The sequence below is a fragment of the Ornithodoros turicata genome, chromosome 1 (assembly GCF_037126465.1).
Source record: "Ornithodoros turicata isolate Travis chromosome 1, ASM3712646v1, whole genome shotgun sequence".
Lineage (NCBI taxonomy): Eukaryota > Metazoa > Arthropoda > Arachnida > Ixodida > Argasidae > Ornithodoros > Ornithodoros turicata.
In genome coordinates this window covers 136,672,626-136,685,501 of record NC_088201.1, presented here as the reverse complement: position 1 = coordinate 136,685,501, position 12,876 = coordinate 136,672,626, and the positions used below count along the sequence as shown (strand labels likewise).

General features: G+C 46.7%; 1 protein-coding gene across 1 annotated transcript in view; it reads right to left on the bottom strand.

The window, feature by feature from the left end:
* Positions 1-7,118: 7,118 nt before the first annotated feature.
* LOC135378637 (zinc finger protein 782-like) overlaps positions 7,119-12,876 on the bottom strand; it is a 252,369-nt gene continuing 246,611 nt past the window's right edge. Inside the window, exon 6 of the mRNA XM_064611723.1 lies at positions 7,119-9,366. Within this exon, the coding sequence (XP_064467793.1) occupies positions 8,177-9,366 (1,190 nt within the window). The 3' untranslated portion in view covers positions 7,119-8,176. The remainder of the gene's footprint in view (positions 9,367-12,876) is intronic.

Here is a 12,876-nt window from a genome sequence, read left to right as displayed (position 1 = left end):
ACTGACCCCGCTATGTAGCTGAGTACAGCAATAACTTTTGCAACAGTTTTGTCAATACAGCGCAAGGTGTGCTTTTTTGTTTAATTATGTTGTGGGAAGTGCTACCAAGTGGCTCATTGCTGGAGGTGCCGTCTTTATTACAGCCGCAAAATGAAGTAACAAAACACTGTCTGGATACAATGCATAGGTAGCAATGCAATAAGTGTGGCAGCTATGAGGGTTGTGATGCGAATGAAATGGCGTAAGTAAGGCTGCAAAGTCGCTAGAAAAAATCACCTCACGAAGACGGCGCCACCTTACCCCCTCGCCATCTGTGGACTGGTTGATCGTATGAAGCTCCTGGCACCTGCTGTCCTCTTTACTCACGGTCGTTTCCAACATTTTTTTTTTTTTTTTCACTGAAATCAAAAAATGTCATCGGCGGACCTTGGTCGACTGAAAATGGAATTACCCAGTGGAACAACGGTAGTAGTTTCCCATGCGGATGGTAATGTGCTACCAAGCCAAATTTGGTTGAAGAAACGAAGCAAGCATTCTCTCGGTGTTTCAGACACGTGTAGAAACATGGAATATCTCACTCGATCTGGACCAGGTGACGTAACCTTTGCTGAAGATAAGGACCTCTGAAGTGCCATCATGGTAAACGGCTGGTACGCATGGCCGTCCCCGCCATCCATTCGAATCGTCTGGTTTTCATCAGTCGCTTTGATCTTAAGGAAATCTTTACAATAATGAGACGAGACAGAAACGCTTTAGAAATGTTGCCCAAGGACATTAGTGACCAAGGGAGTGACCATTTTCCAACTTGGGTCGAGTATCAGTGTGACGATGCTGTGCTGTGTACGCGAAAACCCCGCTGGAGGCTGCAGGATGCGAACTGGGCGGTGTTCAGTGTGCTGGCTGACCTGACCCTACACAACACTGACAACATGAGTATCGACGAGGCCAACGAATTCATAACAAACACGATAATACATGCTGCTACACAATCCATATCCAAGACGTCGTCCTCTCTGTCCAAGCGTTCAAAGCCTTGGTGGAACGACGACTGTAAACGGACGCGCAAGGAACAACAAAAGACGTGGGCTCGTTTGCGTCGATACCCAACAGTTGACAACATGATCCAATACAAAAGGAAGCGTGCTGCAGCCAAACGCACACGGAAGGGAGGCCAAACGCAACTCGTGGAGGGAGTTTGTGGGTACGTTGAACTCGCGAACTCCAGCCAAAGTTGTGTGGGACCGTATCAATAAGATCTCCGGGAAATACAAAGGGTTTACAGTGCCTTGTCTTTCACAGAATGGCGTTCCCTGTACGTCCTTGGAGGAACAGGCTAACGTACTTGGCGGACACTTTGAACACGTGTCTAGCTCCTCGCATTGCAGTCAGCGTTTCCTGTCACACAAAACTGCTGCTGAAAAACGCATCATTAAACAACCTAAGCAAGATGCAGCACCTTACAATGTACCCTTCAACGCACATGAACTTCAGATAGCCTTACAGGCAAGAAAGAACATTGCCCCTGGCCCTGACGGCATACACTATGACATGTTGCGGCATTTAACACCCCAGTCGCAACAAATCTTACTCCACTTTTTTAACCGTGTGTGGAGAGAAGGAACTCTTCCGTTGTCCTGGAAGCTAGCCGAAGTGGTTCCGGTTCTCAAGCCAGGGAAAGACCCGTCTGCCGCCATTAGTTATCGCCCCATCGCATTAACCAGCTGCCTTGGGAAGGCTTTTGAGCGCATGGTAAATGCAAGGCTTGTATATGTTTTGGAAGAGGCAGGCATCTTTGACAAACACCAAAGTGGTTTTCGTTCCGGCCGGAGCACCCAGGACAACCTACTCCACCTAGAATCAAAAATCAGAGAGGCTTTCGTTCGTGGGCAGTTCTGCGTATCCGTGTTTTTTGATCTCGAAAAGGCGTACGATACCACATGGCGCTTCGGGATTCTGCAAGACCTACACGCATGTGGTATCACAGGGTGCATGTACAGGTGCATTGATAATTTCCTCAGGGATAGAAAGTTTCGTGTCCGTCTGGGCTCCACTTTATCTAACGTCTTTGTACAAGAGAATGGGGTTCCACAGGGTCTGTGCTCAGCGTTACGCTATTCGTTGTGAAAATGAACTCGATAGCGAGAGCCATCCCACCTGGCGTCCAGTACTCCCTTTACGTAGACGATGGCCAGGTTTCCTACTCAGCATCAAGTCTTTCAACAGCTGAGAGGCAAGTGCAGCTCACGATCAACCGTCTTTCTAAGTGGGCTGATGAAAACGGCTTCAGGTTTTCCGCGCAAAAGACAGCTTGTGGTGTCTTTACTAGGAGGCGAGGCACATTTGCTGAGCCCTCGCTGCTCCTCGGTGGCAACACACTATCAGTCTCTGATGAGCAAAAATTTCTGGGGGTGGTGTTTGACAAGAGGCTGTCTTTTGTGCCACACATAAACTATATAAAACAGAAGTGCCTGAAATCCTCCAACATACTCAAAGTTTTATCCCATCGATCGTGGGGAGCCGACACAGTCACACTGTTGCGGGTCTATGACTCGGTTGTGCGATCAGTAATTGAGTACGGGAGTGTCGTGTATGGCTCGGCGCGGCCTTCGGCATTCAAGGTGTTGTACCCCATCCACCACGAAGGCATCCGACTCGCCACCGGTGCCTTCCGGACGTCCCCTGTGAAGAGTTTGTATGTTGAGGGCAATGAATGGTCGCTCGAGAGACAGAGACAATTTGAACATGTGAAGGCTGCGCTAAAGTACAGGTGCCAGGGCGATGACCCAGTTGTACACTGTAGTGTGAATCCCGCTCTGGAGCGACTCTTCCTTGCAAAGCCCTCTGTTGTACCCTCGTTTCCGCTTCGCGTGCAGGCGGCGAGTTCCCGTCTGGGATCCAGTTCATTTGGCGTTCCCCTGCAGCTCTGTGCGTGCGCTGCTTTCATGCTATGACAGCAAGAATCACCTCGTCAAGCGGGTACGAGCGCTTACGACCCAACTTTGTTCCCGAGGCTTTTCGGTCAGTCTCTGCTGGGTCCCCAGTCACACTGGGATCCCGGGGAATGAACGAGCTGACCGTGAGGCTCGGCGGGCGTTGGCACAAGAGGAGTCAGCTCTAGGACTACCATACCAAGACATCCTGCCAGTGTTAAAGAGAGCTGTCTACACACAGTGGCAGTAGGAGTGGGACATGGAAGAAAATAACAAGCTACACCTCACACAGCCACACGTTTCCCCCCCGCATCGGACTGAACACATCAACAGATCATCCGAAGTTCTTTACGCGAGATTGAGGATTGGGCACACATGGCTCACGCATCACCACCTACTGAGAGGTCAGGATCCGCCAGCTTGTGCGCACTGCGGTGACAGCTTGACTGTCTTGCACGTACTGGCATCCTGCCCTCACTTCGAACACCAACGCCAACAGTATTTCACCGCATTCTACAGATACCATGTCCCACTCCACCCAGCCCTTCTACTGGGTGACACTCCTCTTGTGCCGTTTGATAATGTCATCCAATTTTTGACCATGTGTGGATTACATAGTCAGATGTAGTCAGATGTTAAGTATTGCTCCGCTTTTATCCAATATCACCGAACTCCTCATGTAAACATCTCATCCTGGATCACCTCATCGCTCACACTTGTAGATACTCACTTGTTATCGTCTGCCAAGCACGTTAGCCTGTTCACCCTCCTCTCTTTCTTATCCTGGTCCATCTCTTTTTTTTTTATTGATTGATTGATTGGGTTTTTTTTTTTGGCGCAAAAGCGACAAAGGCCATAGAGCCTGGTCCATCTCATCGCTCAAACCTGTAGATAGCTTTTAACTACCACACACCCTCACATCCCACTCTCATCTCTCCCACAAACATCTCTCACACACTCACCGTAGTTTTGGCGCTCTATGGCCTTTGTTGCTTTTGTGCCATTAAAACCATAATCTCTCTCTCTCTCTCTCACATTAGCTTGCTGTTCGAGGTTATCACATCACTGGCCATTAACTTGTAAAAGAGGAACAGAATAACTAATATGTTTCCCTTTGACTTTTCTAAGCCTTTCCCAAGCCATTTTGGGCGGGGTGCTAGAAGATAGGGAGGCCCGTGCTGCTACAATACAAAGCTACACGAAGGGGATTTTTGGCTTGCTCGCATGTCCATCTTCCTTTCGCTTGCGCTCTTCTAAATCGAAATAAGGTTTTCTGTCGTTGGTATGGCTGAAAAGTACCCCATGCACAGTTTTGCAGTTTACGAGTTTCTTGGCACTCGTTGTCCACCAATGCTTTAGGCGCCTTGGTAGACGACCAGAGGTATGTGGGATGGATTGAGATGCTACCTCCACAATAATGTGTGTGATGCAGTTGTTAACCTGATTAATCGTCAATACATCAAAATTAACTAAGAGATCGCATTTTTTTGTAAATCTATTCCAACCGGCACTCTGTAGCTTCCATCTCAGGGATTGTGTTGTTAAACTGCTTACTGTGGGCAAATATTTCTTAATCACAGGAAAATGGTCACTCCCATAAGGATTGTTCTCTACAATCCACTCCAAATTCTGGAAGAGAGACGGACCGCAAAACTATAAATCTATTGCGTAAAAAGATTGCGTGGAAGTGTGTACGTAAGTTTGTATACCTGTGTTTAAAAGAAAAAAAGGACGATGATAATAGAATTTTTTCAAGTATTTTCGTATTTTCCCCCGGGAGTCGACTTTGGCACTGCCCTAAAGATGGCGACGGCATTAAACTCACCCAGGATAATGCAAGGCAATGGAAGTCAGATAAATAAATCTTCGATTCCTTTTTGTGTCACAGTTACTGCTGGTGGAAGGTGAGTAGATGGTGACAATCCTATCAAGACACATCTGCACAGCCACAGCCTCCACATAAGTATCCCTTAACTGGAAGAGAGCCTCGTGTAATAATCGCTACACCAATGGATGTGCGTGTTGCATCAGCTCGAACTTTGTGTCTACGAACAGGATTTTGCGTGTGTGTGTGTTTAGGTAATTTTCCTGAAGACAAAAACATCCAGCATTGTATTTGTCAAAATGATCATTGATGTCATGCAGATTTGAAAGTAGCCCACGGCAGTTCCGCTGGGGGATCACCTGGCTCATAATCACGACAGCACTAAGGAGAAAAGGAAGGGCGTGTACTGCTTGGTTGAGTTGACTGGGAAGAAAAACTTGCATTTATCTTTTAGGTGGTGTGACTCGCGGATTTGGTTCTTTTTCCGCGCAGCTGCAAGCTCCTTGTCTGATACATCGAGGGGTGACCAACTCCCTGATTGATAGACTACCTGCTGTCATTTTTGTGACAGGGAGCTTGTGCTCACAAAGGAGAGAGAGAGAGAGATTATGGGTTTAATGGCACAAAGGCAGCAAAGGCCATAGAGCGCCAAAACTATAGTGAGCGCTCAGAGCTCGTCTCATTTTCACACTCCATAGAGGTCATCTTCGCAGACTCCGAAGGCAAAAGTGGCGTCGCTGAAAGTGACGCCACAGAAGTTTGGGGGTTGGAGGTGTATCTTTACCTCCTTGACCTTCACTTGTGTTTGACTCTGTGATTATTAGTGATTCTGTTTGCGTGTACTGTGTGATCAGTTTTACTTTTTGTTTCAGTACGGTTGCGAAAGACTTTTCAAAAAACATAGGACATACCTTTTTCTGGCTTCTTATAGCTGGCTTCTTATTCTTCTGGATAGCTTATACTTTGTGTAACTTTAACATGCAAGTCTTCTTTCTCGTACTTCTACTTTGAACAGGATCTGGAGTAAGACGGGTGGTCAGAGGAACAGTTGACACAGCAGTCTGGTCCTCTATACGCTCTTCGGTCTCATGGCCACATCGTACACAACATGCGGAGTCACGGCATGAGTCCGCAGCATGCCCAAACCTGTTACACGGAACTATCGGAGAGGATTTGGGATATAGGGACGCATTTCCGCTGATAGGTATCCGACCTTCAATTTTTCGGTAAGTGTTGGCTGGACAAAAGTAAGTACGATGTTCCTGGTTGTTATGTATTCTTTTTTTTTTTTCTTCTTATTTTCAGTTCGCGTACATCAATCACATTCTGCTCTTTAAAGTTCGCAAAGATATCCTCCACTGGTATATCAATTAGTTGAGAAACCGCAGCCACTCCACGACAGGTGCTTAAGGCCTTGTGAAGTGACGCGGAAATGCGTGTATTCAACATTTCATGGCCATTCAGAATTTGCTTGCAATCAGCCTCATATGTACACTTTATAAGAAGGTCGCCTGATCATAGCTTCTTAATTTCAGCAATGTTTTTGGACAGAGATGTCACTGCTGTTCAATAAAGAATGGCGACATCTTCCCAAGGGGTACGTTCTTTTCTTTGTCAGAAAACATGAACGTGAGGACTATGTATTTCGTAGTGAATGGTTTGTTCATGGGCATTGAAACCTCGGTACGGGGACGAACATTTAGATTCATAGAGGAAGACTATTTACCCATATATGGGTTTAATAAAGGGACGTTGCTTAACGTCCCTCACGTTTTACGTTCGTACACGTCAGAAGGTGCCGGATTTTTAAGGAAAACCCATCGGCCGGGCTAGACCAATACCCCAACCGCCACCGTTCAAGGTTTCTACCCTTCGCCTTTCATCGCCTCGGCACGGTACGGATGACACCTTGGGACTGGGGGCTGCGTCACTCACCAAACACGAGCCGAAGCCTGTGCACCCCAACCCAGGGATCTAGAAGTATACGCAAGATTGGCTATGATGGTGAAGAGGACGTCCGAGACAAAGGGAGTCGCGTAGTGAAATGGCCCAAACAGTATAAAATACATGGTGAAATGGAGTGAATTTTAATGGAGCACCTTTTGAGAGATAGGGAAACACGAGGACACACCTTATTTGGCTCTAGAGAAATGGCATGTATTCGCAAGATTGGCTATGACGGTGAAAAAGACGTCCGAGACAGGGGAGTCGCGTAGTAGATAGATAGATAATTAGGGTTTATTGGCGCAAAAGCTACCAGAGTCGCGAGTGATGATGATGAGGATTAGGGTTTTTGTGGCGCATCGACAACAGAGGTCGTAATGCGCCAACACCGTGATTAACATAAGACACGTATAAAATAGTCTAGATGTTTAATAGAAGCAGAGAAGTAATACTTATATAAAATGACAGTCTAAAACAACAAAAGGTTTACAATTCCAATGTCACTTAAAGAAATTAAAACTTTTCTGAAAGGAATGATAGCCTCATTACCAAGCAACACTGCTGGGTGAAGAGGTAAAAAATATGTAGAAAACTTTTTAAAATGATGCTGACGATGAGTTTCGTGGTGTGAACATGTGATTAGAAGAGAGAGACGATCATCACAATGAATGCATTGAGGCGGCTCCTCTCTGTAGAGTAAAAACGTGTGCAAGGAATGTGTAACCTATCCGTAACCTTCATTGTAAAACACTACACAGACGATTTTCTAGGTACTCTCCATGACTTTGGATGTGACGTTTGATCAAGTGGACTTTGGGAGTTGCATAGTGAAGGGGCCTAAAAAGTATAAAATACAAGTGAAATTGAGTGAATTTTAATGTAGCACCTCTTGAGAGATAGGGAAACACGAGGACACAACTTATTTGGCTCTAGAGAAATTGGAAGTATCGCAAGGTTGGCTATGACGGTCAAAGAGACGTCCGAGGCAGGGGAGTCGCATAATGAAAGGGCCTAAAAAGTATAAAATCCATGGTGCAATGGAGCTTGCTATGTGAGTTGAATTAAGTTATGGGAGTTGATATCTATACGTTTCTTTTCCTCTTGTTTCCTATATTACCCTGTTGAGCAGCTGAGTATGTTGCTTCAAGTTGTGATTTTCGTGCTATGTGCTGTATTGTTTCCTCTCATGTAACAAGCTTGTAAAGTATGAATAAACGTCAACAGAGTATGAATGAACAGTATGAATAAAAGAAGAAATCAAATGAGAAAAAAATTTAAAGGAAAAATTGATTAATAAGACACAGTTATGACACTAATGAAATAAGACACAGTTTTCATCAGTACAGGTTCTAGGTGTGTCCTCAGGTCTCCAAGTCGGGGACATGCACCAGCACAGCGTTGACACCTTCAGTGTTTCTCACATGTGGGTATGTCTGTGATGCTTCAGGTCCATGCAGGGTTCGTGATCCGCAGATGCTCATATGGCTACTCGATGGTGAGTGTCTGTGTGGTGCGGCAGGTGGTCCTCGTGGGCAGACGTAGCACTACAGTATCTGCACTTGTAGGGTTTCTCTTTCGCATGTATCTCTTCGTGACGCTTCAAGTGCGTTCTCCGGATGAACCTTGCATGACAGAGATCGCACTTGTACGGCTTCTCACCTGTGTGAACCCGTACGTGATCCTTCAGGTGGTGCATCTGGGTGAACTCTGCAGGACACAGATCACACTTGTATGGCTTCTCGCCCGTGTGTGTCCGCTGGTGACGCCGCAGGTTCGTGTTCTGGCTGAACTCTGCAGGACAGATGTCGCACTTGAATGGCTTTTCGCCGGTGTGAGTCCTTTCGTGGTTCCTCAGGCTGTACAGGTTGATGAATTCTGCGGGACAGAACTTACACTTGCATGGCTTCCCGTACGTGTGTGTCCGCATGTGGTTCGTCAGGTGTCCAGGGCGGGCAAACGTGGCAGCACAAAGCCTGCACTTGTGTGGCTTCTCACCCGTGTGTGTCTGTCTGTGACGCCGCAGTTGCGTGTTCTGGCTGAATTCTGCAGGACAGAAGCTGCACCTGTGCAGCTTCTTGTCAGTGTGCATCTTCCAGTGGTTCCTGACACTCTCAGAACAGGAGAGTGTAGCTGACCCGCTGTCGCACACGAGGCTATCCCCATCCTTCGACTCAATGAGATGCTGTTCAGGTTCGTTGCTTGCGTGTTCGAGCATGTGGCATTTCAGGCTGGTCTGCGACACGTATGCAAGTGTACATAGCGAGCACTTGTACGACGCTTCACCCGTGTGCAGTTTCGCGTGCAGTCGCAGAGTTGATATGTGACGGAACGTAGCAGAACATGTATCGCAGCTAAGTGTCCTCGCTTTGCGAGTTTTGAGCTCAACTTCCAGGTGGCAAACATCATTGTACGTGTGCTTTTTGTCTTTCAGGGGCTCGGAGGTCCGAGATGCAAACTGGCCTTCCTTTGGAGTGTTTCTCTGGTCTGGAGCATCGTGCCTGTGATCAGAATATGTGGTATGATCGTTCACAGTGACTGGGACAAAGTTGTCTGTTGTTGTGTTGATGGTGAACTGTGTACTTGAAGAGCAGCAACCCAAAGAGAAAGGATCACAAATGTCGTTGAGCTCATCCTTGATACGAATAATCCCAGTGCTGGCTGTTGCATCTGAAATCATATAAGGGAACAGTGTGAGTGCAAACAGGTTGCTAGCGCACCAACATAATTGCATTATTTGCTTGGATAAATGCAAAAAGTGAAATGCCACTAAAATGCAACAACAAATTTTCTCAGATGAAACTGTGCGTTTGAACAATCATAATGCAAGCATGCGTTATTTCAGTTCTACCGTTTGTCACAAAAATGCTTTCGAAACATCGACAAAAAAAAAGTGGGGATTTGGTGGCTGTCCTCAAAGTGCAGAAAACGTGTGCTCGCGAGCCACCTGGTCGGAAGCACGACCTACTAGATTATAGCGAGCATGTCATAATCGGCAACCCCTGTGAGGAGCCCGTGCGCACAATCCGCAAGGGGCCTACTCATCGGCCCACCGAGATGTGCAGATCCGAACAAAAGTTTATGGAACACCAGAGCGACGTATTTTTTTATCAGAGTGACACCCTAGCAGCGAACGGTAGTGGACACACTTACTCAGTGGTGCATGGAGTACCCTGTCACGTGTTTGTAAGTCTACCTGCTCCTGTTTGCAGCAACGGTATCGCTCCAATGACTATGTACACCACTCGTGTGTTCCGTAAACTTTTGTCAGGGCCTGTACATCATTATTGGACAACGGAGATTGGAATTTTGAATGCGCAGAAACGGACGGACGACAAGCGTAGCATACGACAGCAACAGCTCCTAAGAAAACGTGTTTATGGATGACGACAATCAACTTTAGAAAGAAGCATCTCTCGTAGAACATTCACCGCTCGTACAAAAACACTAAGGTAGGCTAATGTACACAGTACTGTAGGAATCCAGGAAGCAATAACCGGACCGATGAGTAGCGCCTCAGCGTGCCTGCTGATGTTGCGCTGGGAATGGGTGCATATGACATGGTGGCCATAGTCTAGTAGGTCGTGGTTGGAATGTAGTCTGCCCGTGGTCATGTAGACGTGCGCCGCTTTGTGTCCATTACTGCGTTTTAAAAACGACTTTTGATTTGAGTTGAGTTTTAGTGGCGCATCGGCTACTAAGACCTAAAAATGAACTGGCTTAGCTGCCAATGGTTACACTAATTACTAAATATAATTCGTAAACCTCAGAAGCTGGAGCCAGATCGACATTATTTCTTTTTACCAGTCGCACTTTTACTTTAAAGCGAAAGCACTCCGTAGGGGGAAAGCATATCCGGCAGTGCAACCTTCCATTCACAGCGGTGAGTCAAACCCGCCATTGTTGTAACTATACCCTCAATCATGTGCTTTTCGCAAAACTGCCATCTTGTCGTGGTTACAAGTCATAGGCAACGGCACTTTGAGGTCATGTGACTTTGCTTATACTGCGGTTGCCAACATATTTGCGGCAGCATAAAGTCAATAGATGAACGTATTTCGCAGTACAAACTATACGGTGCTTCTTCCGCGACATCGTGTCCCATTTCTCCATAGTTTAAGCAGATCTCATCTGCTCAATGCGCCTTAAGAGAGCATACCAGTCTAGGAGTAACTCCGATTCACGATTTTCCCCGACACTAGATGGCGCCACGCTCGACGTGCCTTACCACGCCGTGCGCCTCCGACTCCGAAAGAATCCCCATTGTGCACGACTGATGTCCTGACTTCAAGCTGCTACGCTCCCCTCTGCTGTTTGTCCAGAGGTAAAATGTCCAGACTTTAAGACGGAGGATCCGCAGTTCGATTCGGGACACACACATCTTTTTGATTTGATTTGATTTGATTGATTGATTGATTGATTGGGGTTTTTTGGCGCAAAAGCGACAAAGGCCACATCTTTTTGCTTATCTCCTATTGCAGTATGACTACTTTTGTTATTTTTATTTTGTTATATATTTCTGCTATATTTATTGTTTTCACAGGTCACTGGTGTCTGCACTGGCTCATTATAGGTTTTTTAGTTGCTGTTCGCATTGTTGTACCTAATGTTTGCAGGGGGTGTACAGGCGTCGCCACCCTTAACCGTAGCGTAGGAGCGCGTGGCCTGCTTGCAAGCCAGCGCCGCCTTGCGTCGATGCTGGGGTGGAGACTCTACTGACTCTATGGCCATGGTACATGAGTGCATTTTCTCGACGAGATGAGCTCGGGGGAACCTGCGTGATGAACCTTTTCCAGCGCCGAAGAGCGCCTCTGGTGGATATTACCGGAAACACGATTCGTGGCTCTGGGCGGCTCGCCGATCCCATTTGCGTGAATGCGTTGGCGTCTTGCATGAACGCGTGGTCCGCGAACATCTTCGTTATCCTAGCTGCTCAAGTGGGAGATTTGGTCTGCCGTTGTGCAAATGCTTCATTGACGTTCCGTGAAAATGTTTTCCTTCGACGACTTAAGGAAATTTCTAGAAACAGGCGGTGAACGGTCAAGCGACTTATCATGTGTGCCCGCAGTTGAAGAAAAGACTATCGATGGCCATTTCGTTGGATCGAGTCGCCAACTGAACAAGAGATGGATCTTCAAGGAAGAAAAGTACATTCGTTGGATTGAATGCCACGCTCGTCCCGGGACAGACTTGCTGATGCTCAGGAGCATATGTCTTTGCTCTATGAAACCTGGCCATTACAAGCAGGTCGTGGTGCGGAAAGCGGACGGCACAGCTGCTGTTGTTTAAGCCCACTGCACCTGTGTTGCAGGGTTAGTACAGATATTTAAGCACAAAGACGTGACGTTTTATTATTGTAATGGCTCGAGGTGCACTGTCTTTACGGCGTTTGAGCAATAAACAGGTGATACTCGTTATGAAGCGCCTGTTTACAGCTTAAGTACAGAAAAGTGGTGCGTGTGGTCTGTTTGATTGATTGGGTTTTTTGGCGCAAAAGCTGTGGTCTGCTACCAAGACGCTTGTGATTGCTGTGTTTCCAACAACAGAAGCCACCCTATATATGTTAATCAGCAAATACCTTACTGACGTAACAGTTATTTGGCTTGATTCATTTCAGGCTGGGCCAGAGATGCCAGCACGTTGGTGCCCTCCTTTTTGCCATACGCAGTACTCAATCCCCTTCGTGTACGGATCTGCCATGCAGATCGATTGCACCAACTCAAGGTAACCGTATAGGAATTTTATTCGAGACAGATTTATTACTTGGTACATCATATTAGGAACAGTGAGGTTGACACCATGTCATGTATTACCTAAGAACATTTTGTGTTGCTCAGTCAAACAGTTTTATTACATAATCACACAACAAGAGATTGAAATGCATCTTTTGCCTTTATGACTGGTAGTTTTTTTCGGTTTTCAATGTTCTAATATTTACCTCCTGACCCCTTAGGACAGAGCCAGTTGCCAACGCAGCCTCTGTAGAACATCACGTTTAAGAAGCATGTTGTGAATAAGACTGTAACCCCAAGGCAAAGCGCCAGCTGCCAGCCGCTACACTGTCGCTGACAAAGTCAAATGTCGATGAATCTTCTAAAAAGGTAGCTGAACATGACCCAGGCGTTGTGTGGAACAGGTACAGCAAGAGCCAGCCAGCTCCGGCACGCAACAGCAGCGTTA